The 16,722-nt window shown below is 39.9% G+C and overlaps 5 protein-coding genes across 5 annotated transcripts; 2 read left to right on the top strand and 3 right to left on the bottom strand.

Moving 5' to 3' along the window:
- Positions 1 to 3,482: 3,482 nt before the first annotated feature.
- On the bottom strand, positions 3,483 to 7,012 carry LOC119069712 (ADAM 17-like protease). The gene is made up of 13 exons (XM_037173836.1): positions 6,757 to 7,012; positions 6,438 to 6,680; positions 6,253 to 6,374; positions 6,055 to 6,196; positions 5,762 to 5,994; positions 5,544 to 5,603; positions 5,351 to 5,485; positions 5,134 to 5,272; positions 4,699 to 4,934; positions 4,069 to 4,632; positions 3,896 to 4,001; positions 3,661 to 3,820; positions 3,483 to 3,600 (listed from the first exon to the last, which is right to left on the bottom strand). Exons 1-13 carry the CDS (start codon positions 6,830 to 6,832, stop codon positions 3,564 to 3,566), a joined length of 2,253 nt encoding a protein of 750 aa, XP_037029731.1. The 5' UTR covers positions 6,833 to 7,012; the 3' UTR covers positions 3,483 to 3,563.
- A 78-nt stretch (positions 7,013 to 7,090) lies between these two features.
- On the top strand, positions 7,091 to 8,612 carry LOC119069717. The gene is made up of 2 exons (XM_037173840.1): positions 7,091 to 7,277; positions 8,268 to 8,612. The coding sequence occupies exons 1-2, from the start codon at positions 7,146 to 7,148 to the stop codon at positions 8,475 to 8,477; spliced, it is 342 nt and encodes a 113-aa protein (XP_037029735.1). The 5' UTR covers positions 7,091 to 7,145; the 3' UTR covers positions 8,478 to 8,612.
- Positions 8,601 to 9,430, bottom strand: LOC119069716 (trafficking protein particle complex subunit 5). The gene is made up of 3 exons (XM_037173839.1): positions 9,179 to 9,430; positions 8,788 to 9,097; positions 8,601 to 8,722 (listed from the first exon to the last, which is right to left on the bottom strand). The coding sequence occupies exons 1-3, from the start codon at positions 9,328 to 9,330 to the stop codon at positions 8,624 to 8,626; spliced, it is 561 nt and encodes a 186-aa protein (XP_037029734.1). The 5' UTR covers positions 9,331 to 9,430; the 3' UTR covers positions 8,601 to 8,623.
- A 141-nt stretch (positions 9,431 to 9,571) lies between these two features.
- LOC119069714 (transcription factor Adf-1-like) lies at positions 9,572 to 10,913 on the top strand. Its single transcript, XM_037173838.1, has 3 exons — positions 9,572 to 9,944; positions 10,046 to 10,223; positions 10,290 to 10,913. The coding sequence occupies exons 1-3, from the start codon at positions 9,782 to 9,784 to the stop codon at positions 10,870 to 10,872; spliced, it is 924 nt and encodes a 307-aa protein (XP_037029733.1). The 5' UTR covers positions 9,572 to 9,781; the 3' UTR covers positions 10,873 to 10,913.
- Positions 10,914 to 10,929: 16 nt separating this feature from the next.
- LOC119069713 (probable asparagine--tRNA ligase, mitochondrial) lies at positions 10,930 to 12,801 on the bottom strand. The gene is made up of 6 exons (XM_037173837.1): positions 12,565 to 12,801; positions 12,304 to 12,505; positions 12,016 to 12,239; positions 11,770 to 11,945; positions 11,294 to 11,711; positions 10,930 to 11,215 (listed from the first exon to the last, which is right to left on the bottom strand). Exons 1-6 carry the CDS (start codon positions 12,685 to 12,687, stop codon positions 10,961 to 10,963), a joined length of 1,398 nt encoding a protein of 465 aa, XP_037029732.1. The 5' UTR covers positions 12,688 to 12,801; the 3' UTR covers positions 10,930 to 10,960.
- Between the last annotated feature and the right edge of the window lie 3,921 nt (positions 12,802 to 16,722).

Genomic DNA, 16,722 nt, shown 5'->3' with positions numbered 1-16,722 from the left:
GAGGGCTACATGCGAAAGTGCCTAAAATCAATCGTCCAAAATAGATACTCAAAAAATTTTTCATGTTAGGGGTCGAAAACCCGAGAAAAATCTCAAAACACCCTCATTTTCGGCCCCGACACATGAAAAATATTTTTGTGTACCTGATTTGCACGATTGATTTTAGGCAATTTCGGGGATTGTAGGCCGAACGGAGTGAGGCTTACAAGCGAAAGTGCCTAAAATCAATCGTCCAAAGCAGGTGCACATGTGAGTTTTCATGCAAAGGGCTGAAAACTCGAGAAAAAATCAAAAATTACCCTCATTTTTGGCCCGAAACATGAAAAAAACCATTTTTTATATCGATCAATCAATTTTATCTATCGGTCAATCAATTTTTTGTCTGTCTATTTTGGATGAACTCTGGTGGCTCTAAGTATGGTTCACTAACAATAGACAGATTTACGAAAAGGGCATAGCAGGGTTAGCATGTAAAAAGTGCCCTCAAAGGAACTAAAGCATATGATACATCATTCGAACGGTCTTGGCCTAGAACTACTTTTAATGTAGTATCAAACTCCATAATGGAGTTATAGTGGAGTTATTGACGAAAACGTGAATTTTGTTTTCCATTTATTTCTCTCTAGTGTGTTGACGTAAAAATCTGTAAAAATTCTCAAAAAATGTCTGTAGGAAGGGTAACATCTGAGATTTTTATCAGATTTTTTGGACCCATATTTAGGGTGAAAAAATTCAGAGAAAAATTCTGCGATTTTTTTTCGTACGTTGGAGGTAAAGCAAGATGAATAATAGTCTGAAACGTAAAGTGTTCGATACGTGTGTCCTTCCTGTGCTCACATATGGAGCGGAAATGTTAACGTTAACAAAAGCTTCCGAAAATAAATTAAGAGTGGCACAAAGAGCTATGGAACGAAGTATGCTTGGAATTACGCTCAGAGATAGAATGACAAATCAATGGATTCGACAACAAACAAAAGTCGTTGATGTCATGGAAAGAATAGCATCTTTAAAGTGGAGCTGGGCGGGACATATTGCAAGAAGGACGGACGAACGTTGGACCAAAAAGATCATGAACTGGAGACTACCTAAAACACGACCTAGAGGTAGACCACCAGAGAGATGGAGAAATGGTATAAAGAGAATTGCAGGCGCAAATTGGCAACAAGTGGCAACTAATCGTTCGGAATGGAAAAGAATTGGGGAGGCCTACGTCCAGCAGTGGACAGGAACAGGCTGAAAAAGAAGAACAAGTTGGAGGTACAGAACTAACTCGGTATTTTGACCATTGATTGGTCTTATGGACATGTATTTTGCATAATTTTTTCAGATTTTTCAAAATGATGGAACAGACAATCGCTAAACCGAACTGGTGTGCATACGTTATTTTGCACCAGCTGGTCCCATTTGGAATTGTATGTGACCAGCTGGTGCAAAATAACGTATGCACACCAGTTCGGTTTAGCGATTGTATTCAATTTTTCGAAACAATTTTTGAGTGAATTTTTTAACCCCAAAGGAGGTGTCCAAAAATTGTGCAAATAATCACAGATTTTACACTCCATACAGACATTTTTTGAGAATTTTTTCAGAATTTTAAGTTACAGCCAACGGGAGATATAAATTATGGACAAAACTCACCCTCATACCCAAAAACTCATTCCTAGCGTGCTTTTAAGGGCTGATATTCTACCAAAAACCCCGTTTTGTTAAGTCCAGTCAAGTTGCCGATCATATCTGATAATAATCTGCAGTTTTATGGAATTTTCTTTTTGGGTATGAGGGTGAGTTTTGTCCATAATTTATATCTCCCGTTGGCTGTAACTTAAAATTCTGAAAAAATTCTCAAAAAATGTCTGTACGGAGAGTAACATCTGTGATTATTTGCAGAATTTTTGGACACCTCCTTTGGGGTTAAAAAATTCACTCAAAAATTGTTTCGAAAAATTGAATATATTCCACCATTTTGAAAATTCTGAAAAAATTATGCAAAATACATGTCTATAAGACCAATCAATGGTCAAAATACCGAGTTAGTTCTGTACCTCCAACGTACGAAAAAAAATCGAAGAATTTTTCTCTGAATTTTTTCACCTTTAAATAGGGGTCCAAAAAATCTGATAAAAATCTCAGATGTTACCCTTCCAACAGACATTTTTTGAGAATTTTTACAGATTTTTACGTCAACATACTAGATAGAAATAAATGAAAAACAAAATTCACATTTCCGTCAATAACTCCACTATAACTCCATTATGGAGTTTGATACTACACTAAAAGTAGTTCTAGGCCAAGACCTTTCGAATGATGTATCATATGCTTTAGTTCCTTTGGGGGCACTTTTTACATGCTAACCCTGATATGCCCTTTGTCTATTCCGGATGATTTCTGGTGGTTCAAGATATGGTTCACTAACAATAGACAGATTTACGAAAATCTGTCTATTTTGGATGAGCTCTGGTGGCTCTAGGTATTGTTCACTAACAATGGACGATTTACGAAAATCTGTCTATTCCGGATGAATTCTGGTGGCTCTAGGTATTGTTCACTAACAATGGACGATTTACGAAAATCTGTCTATTCCGGATGAATTCTGGTGGCTGAAGGTGCTGTTCATTAACAATAGACAGATTTACGAAAAGACCCGAAAAGAATTTTTGAATCGGATAAGATTTTGTAAATTTTACTGTAGTAGCGCTGCCTGGCGACAGCGGTGAGAACTAAGCCGCTTTGTATATGGCTCGTTGTATAGTTACTTAAATTTTGACTTTTTCGACGTCAGATGCCTTTTTTGTGCCGTTATCCCACAATTATTCACTCAAAGAACGGAAACCAAATTTGTGTCTAGGATTGCTTCAGCTGTTTTACCAGCCGGACCACTCATACAAACACACTCCTTATACGTCTTTACACGGATTTCATAGTCACATGTAGTTTTGTGGCGCCGTGGTAAGACTGTATGCATGCAGTGTGATTATTTGTGTGGACCAGCTGTTAAAGCAGCTGAAGCAAACAGAGACACGAATTCGGTTGACATTACTGCATATATGACACTTTAGCTCTCAGTCTTCTGCTTGATCGAAAAGTTGTTTTGTTCCTATTCTACATCCATCCAAGGTATGTCAACCATACCATACGTTCCAAAAGTCCTAAAATTTGTTATGTCGAACTGTTGAATACTGACTTTAAGTATGAAATCTTCTTGTCTATATGTGAGCTAGATGTGATCACACATTGTGACACATTTTACTGCATTCTGACAGCACTGACGGGTTGAATGGTCGTTGTCTATTGTTATTTGAATCTTGAATTTGAAACATGAAGAAAGCAAAGGACTGGACATTTTACTTCTAGCTAAGTTCAATCTATCCTGACACTGGAATGGTTGTTGGAATGTGAAACGTCTCAGTTGTTGGGTTTTGTTAATTAACGAATTATTTTATTTCTACATCGAAATCAATGACATGAACACAAGTTTTTTTTTTGTTTTGTTTTTCTGTTGAAATGAAGTAAAAGGAAATACTGAGCGTCGTACGCAACCACTTCAAGTGGATGTTCTGGTATCCTTACATTCTAGCGACTGTGATCTTTTGCCGGGGCACTCTACAAAACACAAAAATGAATGCAAAGTTATCGTTCCAGTTGGGATCACATTCAAATTACCTAATATGAATCACCCTCCGACGATCACTCGGATGAATCAAATCCAACGTTTGACTCCATTCGAATTCCTTCATTTGTTGGCGCAACTTCTTCCGATCAAAGAAGGAAATTATGCAACTGGCTGGTATCCAAAATATAGCCGTCATTACGACCACCGTCACTGTTCAACGAAAACAATTGTATGGTTAGTATGAAAATTGCACAAAAGAAATTTGGTTAAAGTGACGACACTCACTGACGATATTATCGCGAAGGAAACGCAGCACTTTATTGATGTTAATCTCTTCGATGATGTCCCAAAATCGTTCGACCACATCCTGTATGGTTTTCTCGCACAGTCCCTGCAAACAAAGAACACGTTGAAGTTTACCGATCCTTTATCCGCGGAACAATGTATCCCGTCTGTACCTTATTACAAAAACCCTGTATGCACGGTGTACCGTCAGGTAGCATATCAGGCGGTTCCACCGGAAAACACGTTTCGTTTATGCTCATTCGACAGCACCGTTTGCACGCATCCTGAATGATATCACACATACAGCTTTGCAGTCCCTGTGTCTCACAATACGGTACACATTTGCCATTCCGGCACTGACCACGCTCCTGGCAAATCGTTCCATCGGCCATCGGTGGTGATTTTGGACAATCAGCATGTCCACCGGAACATCGAGCTTCTTGCTCGCAAGTAGCGTATTGTGCTTCACGGCATTTCACACCACTGGGCATGTACTGGCAATTCTGACAGCAAGGCGAATTCTTATCGCTACACACGGCACCCTGATTGCGTCGCAATTTGCAATTTTTATCGCAACAAGCGTCATTGTCCTCGGTTCCCAACAGACCAGCATCGCATTGCTCGTCGCCCTCGACGCGAAGATTACCGCAAAATGATTCTTCCGGTTCCGAGAAGCAGCGACCCGATTTCGCCTGAAGAACCTTGCGTATCGAGCGCAACGAACATGGTGAGAATTTCTGTGGAAAAGGAAATGTTCCGATTCAATGGACTGGAATTGATTGAAGGAGCCTGATTTCGATTACCTTGTTGTTCACGTCATAACCGCTCACGGAATACGTGTACATTAAGAAACTGCCACCTTGTGATGCACTCGGCGAACATTCAGGTATGTCTGGATCGTGTTCCGATCCCCAATTGTGACCGAACTCGTGTGCCGTTACCAAGTCAGCCTCGCGTGTTATGACACGCTGACCATAATGGTTACGCGAACTGCTCAGGCCAGAATTCAAGTACAATGTGTAGCCGTTTTTGAAGTACTCTACGGAACGAAAGTTTGGTCATCAGTTCAGTTGGTTTGTCATAAATGGGCTAGGTGTTAGTTCCATCTTAGCTTGCCAATCGACATGGTCATTGTATGACCTTGGCAGCTAAGTGAAACAACGGAATATTAATCCTAAATAAATGAACACGAGCAACAGTAGAACTAAAAATCCCGGGCTACTAAAATTCAGTCAAACCTGGAGTGCAAATTCCTCCTACAGAATTACGCCGTGGCGAGCCCACGTAAGCAAGACCTAAAATACCGCCTTCGAACTTTAAATCGGTAAATAAATGTGCGAGACAAAAATCTTTGTGACTATACTCTCGTGAAAAAACCTTTAGCAGCATGTAACGGTGGCAGGGGAATGCATAAGTTTAATTTTGAATTTTTCGTTCATTTTACCGTCTTCTCACCTCTAACAGATTACGAACGTCCCACTTCTCACGGACCATGTTATAGTGCGCCTCACCACCTCGAACGCGTGTCGGTTCCGAGTGGACAACTATTTTCTTGATGACAAATCCCATGCCTTTGAATCCCTCCTGGTCCTGTATTCATCGAAATATTTTCAATTGAACGTGAATCGTACTACGAATAATTGCTTACCGAGCGGTCCTGCCACACGGTATCGTTATAGATTTTGTGAACCCGATCGATGAGACTGATCTGTAACGAAAAGTTTTGGATCAGACGGATGTCCCAATATGGCAAAATAATTCCCGGGAATCTGCTTCTCTGGATAAACGGTACCATCAGACCCACAGTTCCGTTTAATTTGTAATTCCTTTGCATGGTCCCCAAACAAGAAACATAATCAAACCTACCAGGTAATTGATTGTCGTTTTCGTATTTCCGCCACCCATTTCCTGGAAAAAACGATAGTCCGCCACCAACAACAACGGACATCTGGTTTTCGTTGGCGTGTACTCGTACTGATCGGCTTGCCGCTTTTCTCTGATTTTTCCGGCTACCTTCAATGACTGGGCTTGCGGTGTTTCCGACCACATCGATTCGATATCGAATTTCTCCTTTCCGCCATCGGGTTTCTCTTCAACATCTGCTCATGTTTCAAAGTTAGTTCATTGGTTGACGAAAGGGGAACTGACTGGGACATTACCTGCGCCTTCTTTTACGTATCCACACACCTTGGCTGCACCAGCACCTCCAGAATCATTATCCGTCCAACTGAGCTTAACATCGGACGATTTGTAGGCGATCATATGCTTATCCGTTAAATGAGGTAAGTGTCTCCACGACGGCTGCGGAATTGGCAGATTTTTAGAGTTAAGATTTCAACGACAAGCCCAACACTCACTTCAATGTGATACGTTTCCTCCGGCAGAACAATCGATCCGGTGATAACTCCATTGTCTATGTGCGCTCGAACCGATGATTGCGTCTCACCGAAAACTCGACCGTTGTACATGTTATCACGATCTGGAGGGAACGAACAGAATTTGTGAACGTGAACGAAAGTCCGCAAAAAATAATTTTGCATACCGAAATGGACAACCGTCTGGTTTCCATTGCCATCAATAGCGTAAGCCTGAAAATGACTGTGCAACACTTCTTTGTGCGGATGCAAAATGAGACGAAAGTTGCGTCCTAATGCATGAAATTCCACTTCTTTGATTGTGTTGTACGGATGGTAGCTGTTTTTGTTTGCGCCCCGTTTGACCACCTTATGGTCGAAGTCATCGGCATGCATTGTCTCATAATAACGAAGATTTTTGTGGAGTTGTGCTGAAATTGAACGGACAGATTTTCGCGTGAAATTTATTCGCTTGAAAATTTTGCATTATTATTCGCTTGGTGGTACCGTGATTAAAAATCGATAATGTCGTCGAATAGATTAGGAGTAGTGTAACAGCTTTGTGTCCGATGTATTCGATCATATTGGGATTGGTCAATTCACTTGATATTTTTGTCGTATTAATGAAGTTGTTGGACGTTGTTCCAGTCAAATTAATTGATAAACAATCAAAAAAATCATTTTGTCTTGTGTGGTTGGACTGAAAACAATTCGTTTTTTTAAAGCTTATTTTGACACTTGCTTATCGTACACTTAACACACACTCATACGTGACGAAAGTCTACTCTACACATACTCTACTCGAGATATTGTCTCCATTTGTCAGTCACTTATGACATTTCCCACATCAGCTGGGACAATTTTCACTTGTTTTGGAAAAGCATTAAAAACGAAAAATGTCGTCCTTTGAGCAGACGGCCGAGGAAAGAGCCTTATTACTGGAGAAAGCCAAACGAAGGGCCGCACTCCGAAGTGAATTCTTGAAGCAAACATCCAATCCGTTCCGGCATGGAGAAGGTGGCCATCTGGTAAGTCTGTTTTCAATTGGTAAACATAACCCAATCATCCGTTCGATTTGACTCTGTTATGTCATCAAATTTGGGATGTCTTTGCTAGGGGTAGTCACAACATTGTGATTTTGTTGCTGTGAGACGAGTGCTTTTGAAACATTTTGATGGCAAAACGGGGCAAAACCAATTTTCTCGTTTTTTCGACTTAGATTACCGCGTTCACGTTTTTTTTTACCTTCACTAAAAGATGAGCAATTTGTCAGTGAGCTGTGAGTGAAACCACGAAAACTAACAATCCGATTCGGTGATATTCACAGTAATGTCCAGATGGATTTTGTTGCGTGTTCTAGTTGGTTACATTCATGAGATTATTAAGACAGTCGCTGAGTTACCAAAACTTAGATTTGCACTGAGCGGCTACCCTCATTTAGTGTTGCGATTTAGTTGTGTGATGTTCAGCAATAAAAACTTAATTTTGATCATTGTCGCTACTTCATTCCCCTCATCTGTGAAGACTAAAGCACGATTAGCCGTTACGTAAACCTAAACGTTACAGTAGATTGTCGGACTAGTCCGTATATGCCTCTTAAGCACGATAATATATGAAAAAAATCGTCCTAAAGGTTACAGTAGCGACTAGATTGTCTGATCTAGATATGCATCGATAACAGTTTGTTGTTTGTAAGCTGGAGTATCATCTCTTCACGATAGCGTAGTTACCATCCGGAAGAATTTATTTTAATTTTTGAAGTTGGAATATTTTTGAGAGGTCATTACCAATGGTGTCATGTCTTCGCGAAGTGAACTTACTGACGATACTGACACTGAACCTTCATTCAACCTATAAAATTGCCAAATTACTAGAATTTTGGCTATGAATTTGTTAGAAACCCCCATTGTTCTGATAGCAAAGCCTAAAGAAAACAACTCACACAACAATGCCTAAAGGACCGCTCTCACCGTCTACCGATTAGAAATCTTCTCCTAAATATCATTTTAAAATTTCAGTTCGATAGTGCTTTGCTACGCCACCAGTCTATGCGTATAAGTGCCGTTGATTATTTCCGGCCCACCACAAAATCGTTACGATCTTTGTTGCTGGTCGTCGTACCGATGTTGACCTACGGATACTGGATCAAATCGGATCGCGATCGCCGAGAACAAGAGTACCGTACCGGTCAAATTTCGTACAAGGATCGTCGCTTCAAGTTCATCTAAGCGTTGTGATTGCCCATTATTATGTAGAGCGTGGGACGTTGTTCTATCGGCGGTGCCAACGCCAATTTAAAACAAGCAAAAGGAGAAAAATGTAGAAATGGAAATTAATTTGAATAAAATTGAAAAATTTAAAACGAAAACCAAATTTATTTCTCGGCCAATTGCTTATCTCGATTCGTTACAAAATCGTCGAACTTCACCATGTATGTGGTTCCCTTGTGCCAATGTGCCGTCACTTTGCAGGGCTGTAAAATGTCAATGGATCCAATTGGAAATGACAAAATTTCAAATTCTCCCATCACAAACTTACAAATCCGCAATTCGTCAGAACCGCTTCCACCAATCCGGCCGTGAAAGTGGCACAATTCAGCGATCCTTTATCTTTCGGCACACTGATGAATTTGTTGACCAACGGTTCCTTTTCGATTATGTAATACGTGCGATCGTCGTCGTTGGCATGCTCCAGCTTTTCGGCCTCCTTTCCGAACAGACATTTCCACAGGGTTGTCTTCACAAACAGCAACATGTTTATCAATTTGGTTTCGCGTTTCGAATTCTGCTCTCGCACAAAATACAAATCGATAAGACGAGAACCCACATCCATGCCCAGTTCGTGCAGTCTGTAAGTCCGAATTGACAAAACATTTTTTTTTCGATTTTTTGTCGACTTTCTATCGGTATTGATATTGATTGATGGTTACCTGTTCTGAAGCTCTGGAACTGTGTAGACTCGACTCTGACTGTATTGAACGACTTCCGAAAAGAGGAGAGCAAAACAACTCAACGACACCTCTCCCTTGCCACGGCTTAATGGTTTGTCTAAGATCGAGGTTCGTGCTCTTTGAGATGACATGATGGGAAGGTGTAACAATGGTTTCGATAAGGAGAATCTTGTTTTGGTGGATGGTCAATTGAAGTTTTTTTTTGTTTTTCTTTTTGACATCAACTTATTTTCACTGGGACAGTGAAGTGAAATTTGCCAGTTTTTGAAGGATTGCAGTGTTGCCGAAATGAGGTTTGTTTACTATTAAAACAGTGACGGATGCTTGGACGGGTTCAGGGTAGCTGGGGTAGCTGAAAGTCTCAAAACAAATTCATAAAAGCGAAAGTTTGCAAACAAAATTAGGAAATAAATCCGAATCCGTCACAAGAAATTGGTTTGGCTGTCAGCACTGCTGAATGACATTTACAAAACAACAAAAAAATCAAAACAAAAACATTTTGCTGCCGTTTGACCCGTTTGACAAACAGTGTCCACGATTGTACACAAAACAAAAAAACCGATCAAAACAGACAAAGGGGATATGGTCAATCGAATGAATGACAACAGTTCCATTGATATTGTCCAGCTGATACAAACGGTCGAAAGTAAGCCAATCTTGTACGACAAATCGCAAAGTGACTACTCAAATGTCGTGCTCCGGGACGATACATGGATGGAAATTGCCAAAATTCTCAAATCAACCGGTATGTGTGTTGTGTACGAGGAAGTGGAACTCCGTTTCCCAGTTAAATCTGTCTGTTGAACGGTGTGGAGAAAAATGAACGAAAATCTTATCCGTTTGCAGATCTGGAATGTAAAAGGAAATGGAATTATTTGCGTGGCAAATTCGCCCGAGAAATCAAGACTGACGCCAATGGATCTCTGTACTTCCAAATGCCCGTAGAAAATGACAGCTCAGACGATTCTCATTGGCCTTACTTCAAAAATATGCTCTTCCTACTACCTCACTGCAAAAAGCGATCGTAAGTTCGACAACACGCACGCCAGAGCCCCAATCACCCATTCTCTGATTTCCATTTTCAATTTAGAAAAGCCACCTCGAGCACAGAAACCGTCAAGGAAAATGCCGAAACAACGGAACCGCCAACAATGAAACGGAAAAATGCCTCACCGTCCACATCCACCACCACAACCACGTATTTGGAGGTGGAAGAGAGTGATGATCACATCCGAGAACACGAGGGCGAATCGTCGAATTCGTACAAGGACAACGAACTGAAAAGTTCCCATGAATTTATCCAAGTTCGCGAACAATTCCCAATCACATCGTCCGGTCTTCCGATGCACACCACCATAATTTCCACGAACGACAGCGACATTGACGCCGACAAAGTGATAATATTCGAAGACGGATCGATAAAGCGACGGAAATTCAAAGAAATGGTTGAAGATACGGTTGCCGATGTATTGTCGACGGTGCGTGACTGTGTGGATCGACAGAATACAGCCAGTTCAACCGATTCATCGTCTGCCCAAACCCATGCCATGTTAAACCATTTTTCACGTTTCGTCGCAAGTTCACTGATTGGTTTGCCGTCGAAAAAGCGGAATGCTGCCATAGCACACATAACTGCCTATTTAACAGATGTAAGAAGTGAGGAAGATTTATAGAAACCAACACAAGTGGGCAAAATACAAAATCTCGCAATTTTTCTTCCGACTGTTTTCTCTTTACTTTACGCATTCTGCACTCATTGGTTTACATGTCACAGTGGTGGGCCCAGCGAGGAAACGGAATTACGTCTTTAATATTATGTATGGACAGTAGGAACTGCAGATAACGTTCGAATCCTAAGCCGAATCCTGCTGTCGGCACTCCACCGAATTTCCTCAGATCCAAGTACCAGGATATCTCCTGTGAAACACTGCTGGATAATCGATCGTAGTCATTTTCTCGGACACCACCGCCAACCAATTCGCCAACGGATGGTGCTAAGAAGTCTAATGCGTCCACCTACAATTCGGGTATTTCGGTAAGATCAGTCGATGGGAAATGATTCAAACGGGCAGATGAGAAGCAGGAAGTACTTACGTTGTTCGGATTCTGTTGGTTCTGTTTCATGTAAAACGGTTTCAAGGCACGCGGCCAGTCCACGATGAAAACCGGCGCTCCAAAATGTTTGACCAGAAACAATTCCTGTTCCTTGTTGATACCATTGTCGAACTTGACTTTCGATTGAATTTTGTCTGCATGACGATCCATCACATCGATGGCTTCTGCATACGAGACCGCCGGAAACGGTTTGTCCAGCCACGAATAATCGCCTCGACACCGATTGGGCGATGCATTCACAACGTCCTCTTCACATTTATCCAGCACGTCTCTGGTCACTGCTTTCATCATGTCTTCGATAGTCCGCATCACTTCGTCAATCGAATCCACAAAACATTTTTCCGCTTCGATCATGTAAAATTCAGCCAAATGAATGGGCGACCTGCTGTTTTCCGATCTGAAATGCAAATAGATTGTTGAGATCGCATGGTTCCGGTCGAGTTGGCTGACGATGCCTGAAAACCGGTCCGAATGTGTAAACGTCGCCTAAGCCGTGACACATTGCCTCCAAATGTAATTGACCTGATACGTTGAGGAAAACTTTGCGATCGAAATAGCTCTCGTCGAGGGAGACACCTTCCTTGGCCATTTCTTTGCATAATGCTAAACTGTCTGGTTTAACTGTAAAAATCTGCAAATGAAATGATTTGGATGAGCCGACAGGAGTAAAGGATTGGCGCTTCCCGGTCAGTTATGCCTACCTCACCGGCTCCTTCACAGTCATTCGACGATAAGATTGGAGTGTGTATTTGTGAGTAACCTGTTCGATTGAAATAATTGTGAAACGATGCAGAGGCATGATGTCGCACCCGTAACACTGAACTGAATCCACTTACTCGAGATCTCAAATGCAAATGCTCTCGAATAACTTCCGGAGGATACGATGTCCTGGGTTGAAATGGAAACTTGTCGATGTCGCATTTATCTGGAAACGAATGGGGGTTTGAGCTTAGTACCTCCACTTTATCGCCACCGAACTTAATCCGTACTAATGACTTGGAAATCATCGGCTATCAATTCCAGTTGTCCTTTTGGCGTTTGTGATAATACTCCTTTGGCGCAGACTGACGACGCATAACCGGGTTTCATCTGTTCATTTTTGATTATAGTTTGAAGATTTCGGCTTGTCGATCCGTCATTTACGTCCACAAATATTACGTTCTTCATGACACGCTGTGCTTTGATCCATCCCTGTAAAGGGTTCGTGTTACAGTCGTATTCACTTTGTTGATAAGAGTTCTAACTCTCACCTTTATTTGAATTGGTGAGCCGACCAGTTGTTCCGAAATGTCACGAATTTTGGTGTAACTACTGTAAGATCTAATGCGTATGGTCTTTCCCATAAATTGCATCATCCTCACATTGAATTTCATTTATTACAACTAGGAAGAACGAAAGGGACCGCTTTTCAGGTTAGATAATTGAACTAGTGGTTCTTGAACAGCTGGGACAGTTATGAAATGTCATCGTCAAAATAAAGTTTAGGGTGGAGCGGTAGACCAAAATAGACTGTTATAGAGTGTTATGATGAAAGAGAAAGAAATATTTTGACAAGTACCCCAAGACAACTTATAATAGACTGGTCTTCGGTCCTCTCGCTCTCAACGTAACATGTTGAAAGAGAAAGCAATATTTTGACAAGTACCCCAAGGCAAGTTATAATTAACTAGTCTTCGGTTCTCTCGCTCTGATCATAACAGTCTATTAACGAGCGAGAATTCTGAAGACCCGTTAATTATAACTTGCCTTGGGGTACTTGTCATTGAATATTTTCATATACATTTTTGACATATCCTTCAAGGCAGCTTAACATCAGATCTGAATTATATTTCCTTCTCTCTCATCATAACAGCCTATTACTGCTATTAGTGGATGACGATAGCTAACTACTACTTAAATGTTCGTTCAAGCAATGTAGTCATTGGTCTGTTTCAAGATTTCGAAGGTTATTTGAGCTGTCAAAACATAAATAATAATAATAGTAACCAAAAAATTATTATTGCCGAAACCGTTGAGGTTATAGGTTTTTAGCCCCGTACGAAGTACGAAGGGGCTTATAGGATTACGATGCCGTGTGTAATTGATGGAATTCGAAGCAGACGGTAAGGGCAAAGTGTTTGCCTATGTTTATAGATGACGAATCCGCAATAAAAATTTGGGCCGTCTGTCCGTCACGTCGATATCTTGAGTAAATCAAATCCGATTTCAAAAAAAAAAAAATTCCCTGAAAGATAGTGAGGCTAAGTTCGAAGATGGGCATATTCGGGTCGGCCCTTCGTGAGTTAGGGCCACCTAAGTGATTTAAGGTCTTTTGGTGATATTTATGGCAAAATAAACGATGGAAATGTAAATGACACCGCAAATGATATTGTCAATACCAATCCAGGAAAAAAAAGTTTTTTAAAATCGGGTGAGTGGACCGTGAGTTAGGGCCTTAGAAGTGAAAAGCTACTAGGGCCCTATGTGTATTTTACATAGAACTCAAGTAAATTTCATTCGTTTTTCGTAATTTTTGTGTCATTTGGAAGGTAATCAAAAGCCGAATAGAATGTTGTTGAAAAAAAAATTAAATTTGGGTCCTCGGACTAAGGCCGCTACTAGGGCCCTATGCGTATTTTACATACAACTCGTGTAAATTTCATCCGTTTTTCGTAATTTTTGTTTCATTTGAAAGATAATCGAACACCGAATAGAATGTTGTTGAAAAAAAATTAAATTTGGGTCCTTGGACTAAGGCCGCTACTAGGGCCCTATGTGTATTTTACATATAACTCGAGCAAATTTCATCCGTTTTTCGTAATTTTTGTTTCATTTGAAAGATAATCGAACACCGAATAGAATGTTGTTGAAAAAAAAATTAAATTTGGGTCCTTGGACTAAGGCCGCTACTAGGGCCCTATGTGTATTTTACATATAACTCGAGCAAATTTCAATCCGTTTTTTCGTAATTTTTGGTTTCATTTGGAAGGTAATCAAAGGCCGAATAGAATGTTGTTGAAAAAAAATTAAATTTGGGTCCTCGGACTAAGGCCGCTACTAGGGCCCTATGTGTATTTTACATATAACTCGAGCAAATTTCATCCGTTTTTCGTAATTTTTGTTTCATTTGAAAGATAATCGAACACCGAATAGAATGTTGTTGAAAAAAAAATTAAATTTGGGTCCTTGGACTAAGGCCGCTACTAGTGCCCTATGTGTATTTTACATATAACTCGAGCAAATTTCATCCGTTTTTCGTAATTTTTGGTTCATTTGGAAGGTAATCAAAGGCCGAATAGAATGTTGTTGAAAAAAAATTAAATTTGGGTCCTCGGACTAAGGCCGCTACTAGGGCCCTATGTGTATTTTACATATAACTCGAGCAAATTTCATCCGTTTTTCGTAATTTTTGTTTCATTTGAAAGATAATCGAACACCGAATAGAATGTTGTTGAAAAAAAAATTAAATTTGGGTCCTTGGACTAAGGCCGTTACTAGGGCCCTATGTGTATTTTACATATAACTCGAGCAAATTTCATCCGTTTTTCGTAATTTTTGTTTCATTTGAAAGATAATCGAACACCGAATAGAATGTTGTTGAAAAAAAAATTAAATTTGGGTCCTTGGACTAAGGCCGCTACTAGGGCCCTATGTGTATTTTACATATAACTCGAGCAAATTTCATACCGTTTTTCGTAATTTTTGGTTCATTTGGAAGGTAATCAAAGGCCGAATAGAATGTTGTTGAAAAAAAATTAAATTTGGGTCCTCGGACTAAGGCCGCTACTAGGGCCCAATGCGTATTTTAAATACAACTCGAGTAAATTTCATCCGTTTTTCGTAATTTTTGTTTCATTTGGAAGGTAATCAAAGGCCGAATAGAATGTTGTTGAAAAAAAATTAAATTTGGGTCCTCGGACTAAGGCCGCTACTAGGGCCCTATGTGTATTTTACATAAAACTCGAGCAAATTTCATCCGTTTTTCGTATTTTTTGTTTCATTTGGAAGGTAATCAAAGGCCGAATAGAATGTAGTTGAAAAAAAAATTGGATCCTCGGACTGAGGCCGATACTAGGCCCTATGTGTATTTTACATATAACTCGAGCAAATTTCATCCGTTTTTCGTAATTTTTGTTTCATTTGAAAGATAATCGAACACCGAATAGAATGTTGTTGAAAAAAAAAATTAAATTGGGTCCTTGGACTAAGGCCGTTACTAGGGCCCTATGTGTATTTTACATATAACTCGAGCAAATTTCATCCGTTTTTCGTAATTTTTGTTTCATTTGAAAGATAATCGAACACCGAATAGAATGTTGTTGAAAAAAAAATTAAATTTGGGTCCTTGGACTAAGGCCGCTACTAGGGCCCTATGTGTATTTTACATATAACTCGAGCAAATTTCATCCGTTTTTTCGTAATTTTTGGTTCATTTGGAAGGTAATCAAAGGCCGAATAGAATGTTGTTGAAAAAAAAATAAATTTGGGTCCTTGGACTAAGGCCGGTTACTAGGGCCCTATGTGTATTTTACATATAACTCGAGCAAATTTCATCCGTTTTTCGTAATTTTTGTTTCATTTGAAAGATAATCGAACACCGAATAGAATGTTGTTGAAAAAAAAATTAAATTTGGGTCCTTGGACTAAGGCCGCTACTAGGGCCCTATGTGTATTTTACATATAACTCGAGCAAATTTCATCCGTTTTTCGTAATTTTTGGTTCATTTGGAAGGTAATCAAAGGCCGAATAGAATGTTGTTGAAAAAAAAATTAAATTTGGGTCCTTGGACTAAGGCCGTTACTAGGGCCCTATGTGTATTTTACATATAACTCGAGCAAATTTCATCCGTTTTTCGTAATTTTTGTTTCATTTGAAAGATAATCGAACACCGAATAGAATGTTGTTGAAAAAAAAATTAAATTTGGGTCCTTGGACTAAGGCCGCTACTAGGGCCCTATGTGTATTTTACATATAACTCGAGCAAATTTCATCCGTTTTTCGTAATTTTTGGTTCATTTGGAAGGTAATCAAAGGCCGAATAGAATGTTGTTGAAAAAAAAATTAAATTTGGGTCCTCGGACTAAGGCCGCTACTAGGGCCCTATGTGTATTTTACATATAACTCGAGTCAAATTTCATCCCGTTTTTCGTAATTTTTGTTTCATTTGGAAAGGATAATCGAACACCGAATAGAATGTTGTTGAAAAAAAAATTAAATTTGGGTCCTTGGACTAAGGCCGCTACTAGGGCCCTATGTGTATTTTACATATAACTCGAGGCCAAATTTCATTCCGCCGTTTTCGGTAATTTTTGTGTTCATTTGGAAGGTAATTCAAAGCGCGAATAGAATGTTGTTGAAAAAAAATTAAATTTGGGTCCCGGACTAAGGCCGTACTAGGGCCCTATTGTATTTACATATAACTCGAGAA

The sequence above is a fragment of the Bradysia coprophila genome, assembly GCF_014529535.1.
Source record: "Bradysia coprophila strain Holo2 chromosome X unlocalized genomic scaffold, BU_Bcop_v1 contig_39, whole genome shotgun sequence".
Lineage (NCBI taxonomy): Eukaryota > Metazoa > Arthropoda > Insecta > Diptera > Sciaridae > Bradysia > Bradysia coprophila.
The sequence above is the reverse complement of the archived record's forward strand: the minus strand, read 5'-3'. Positions and strand labels throughout refer to the sequence as shown.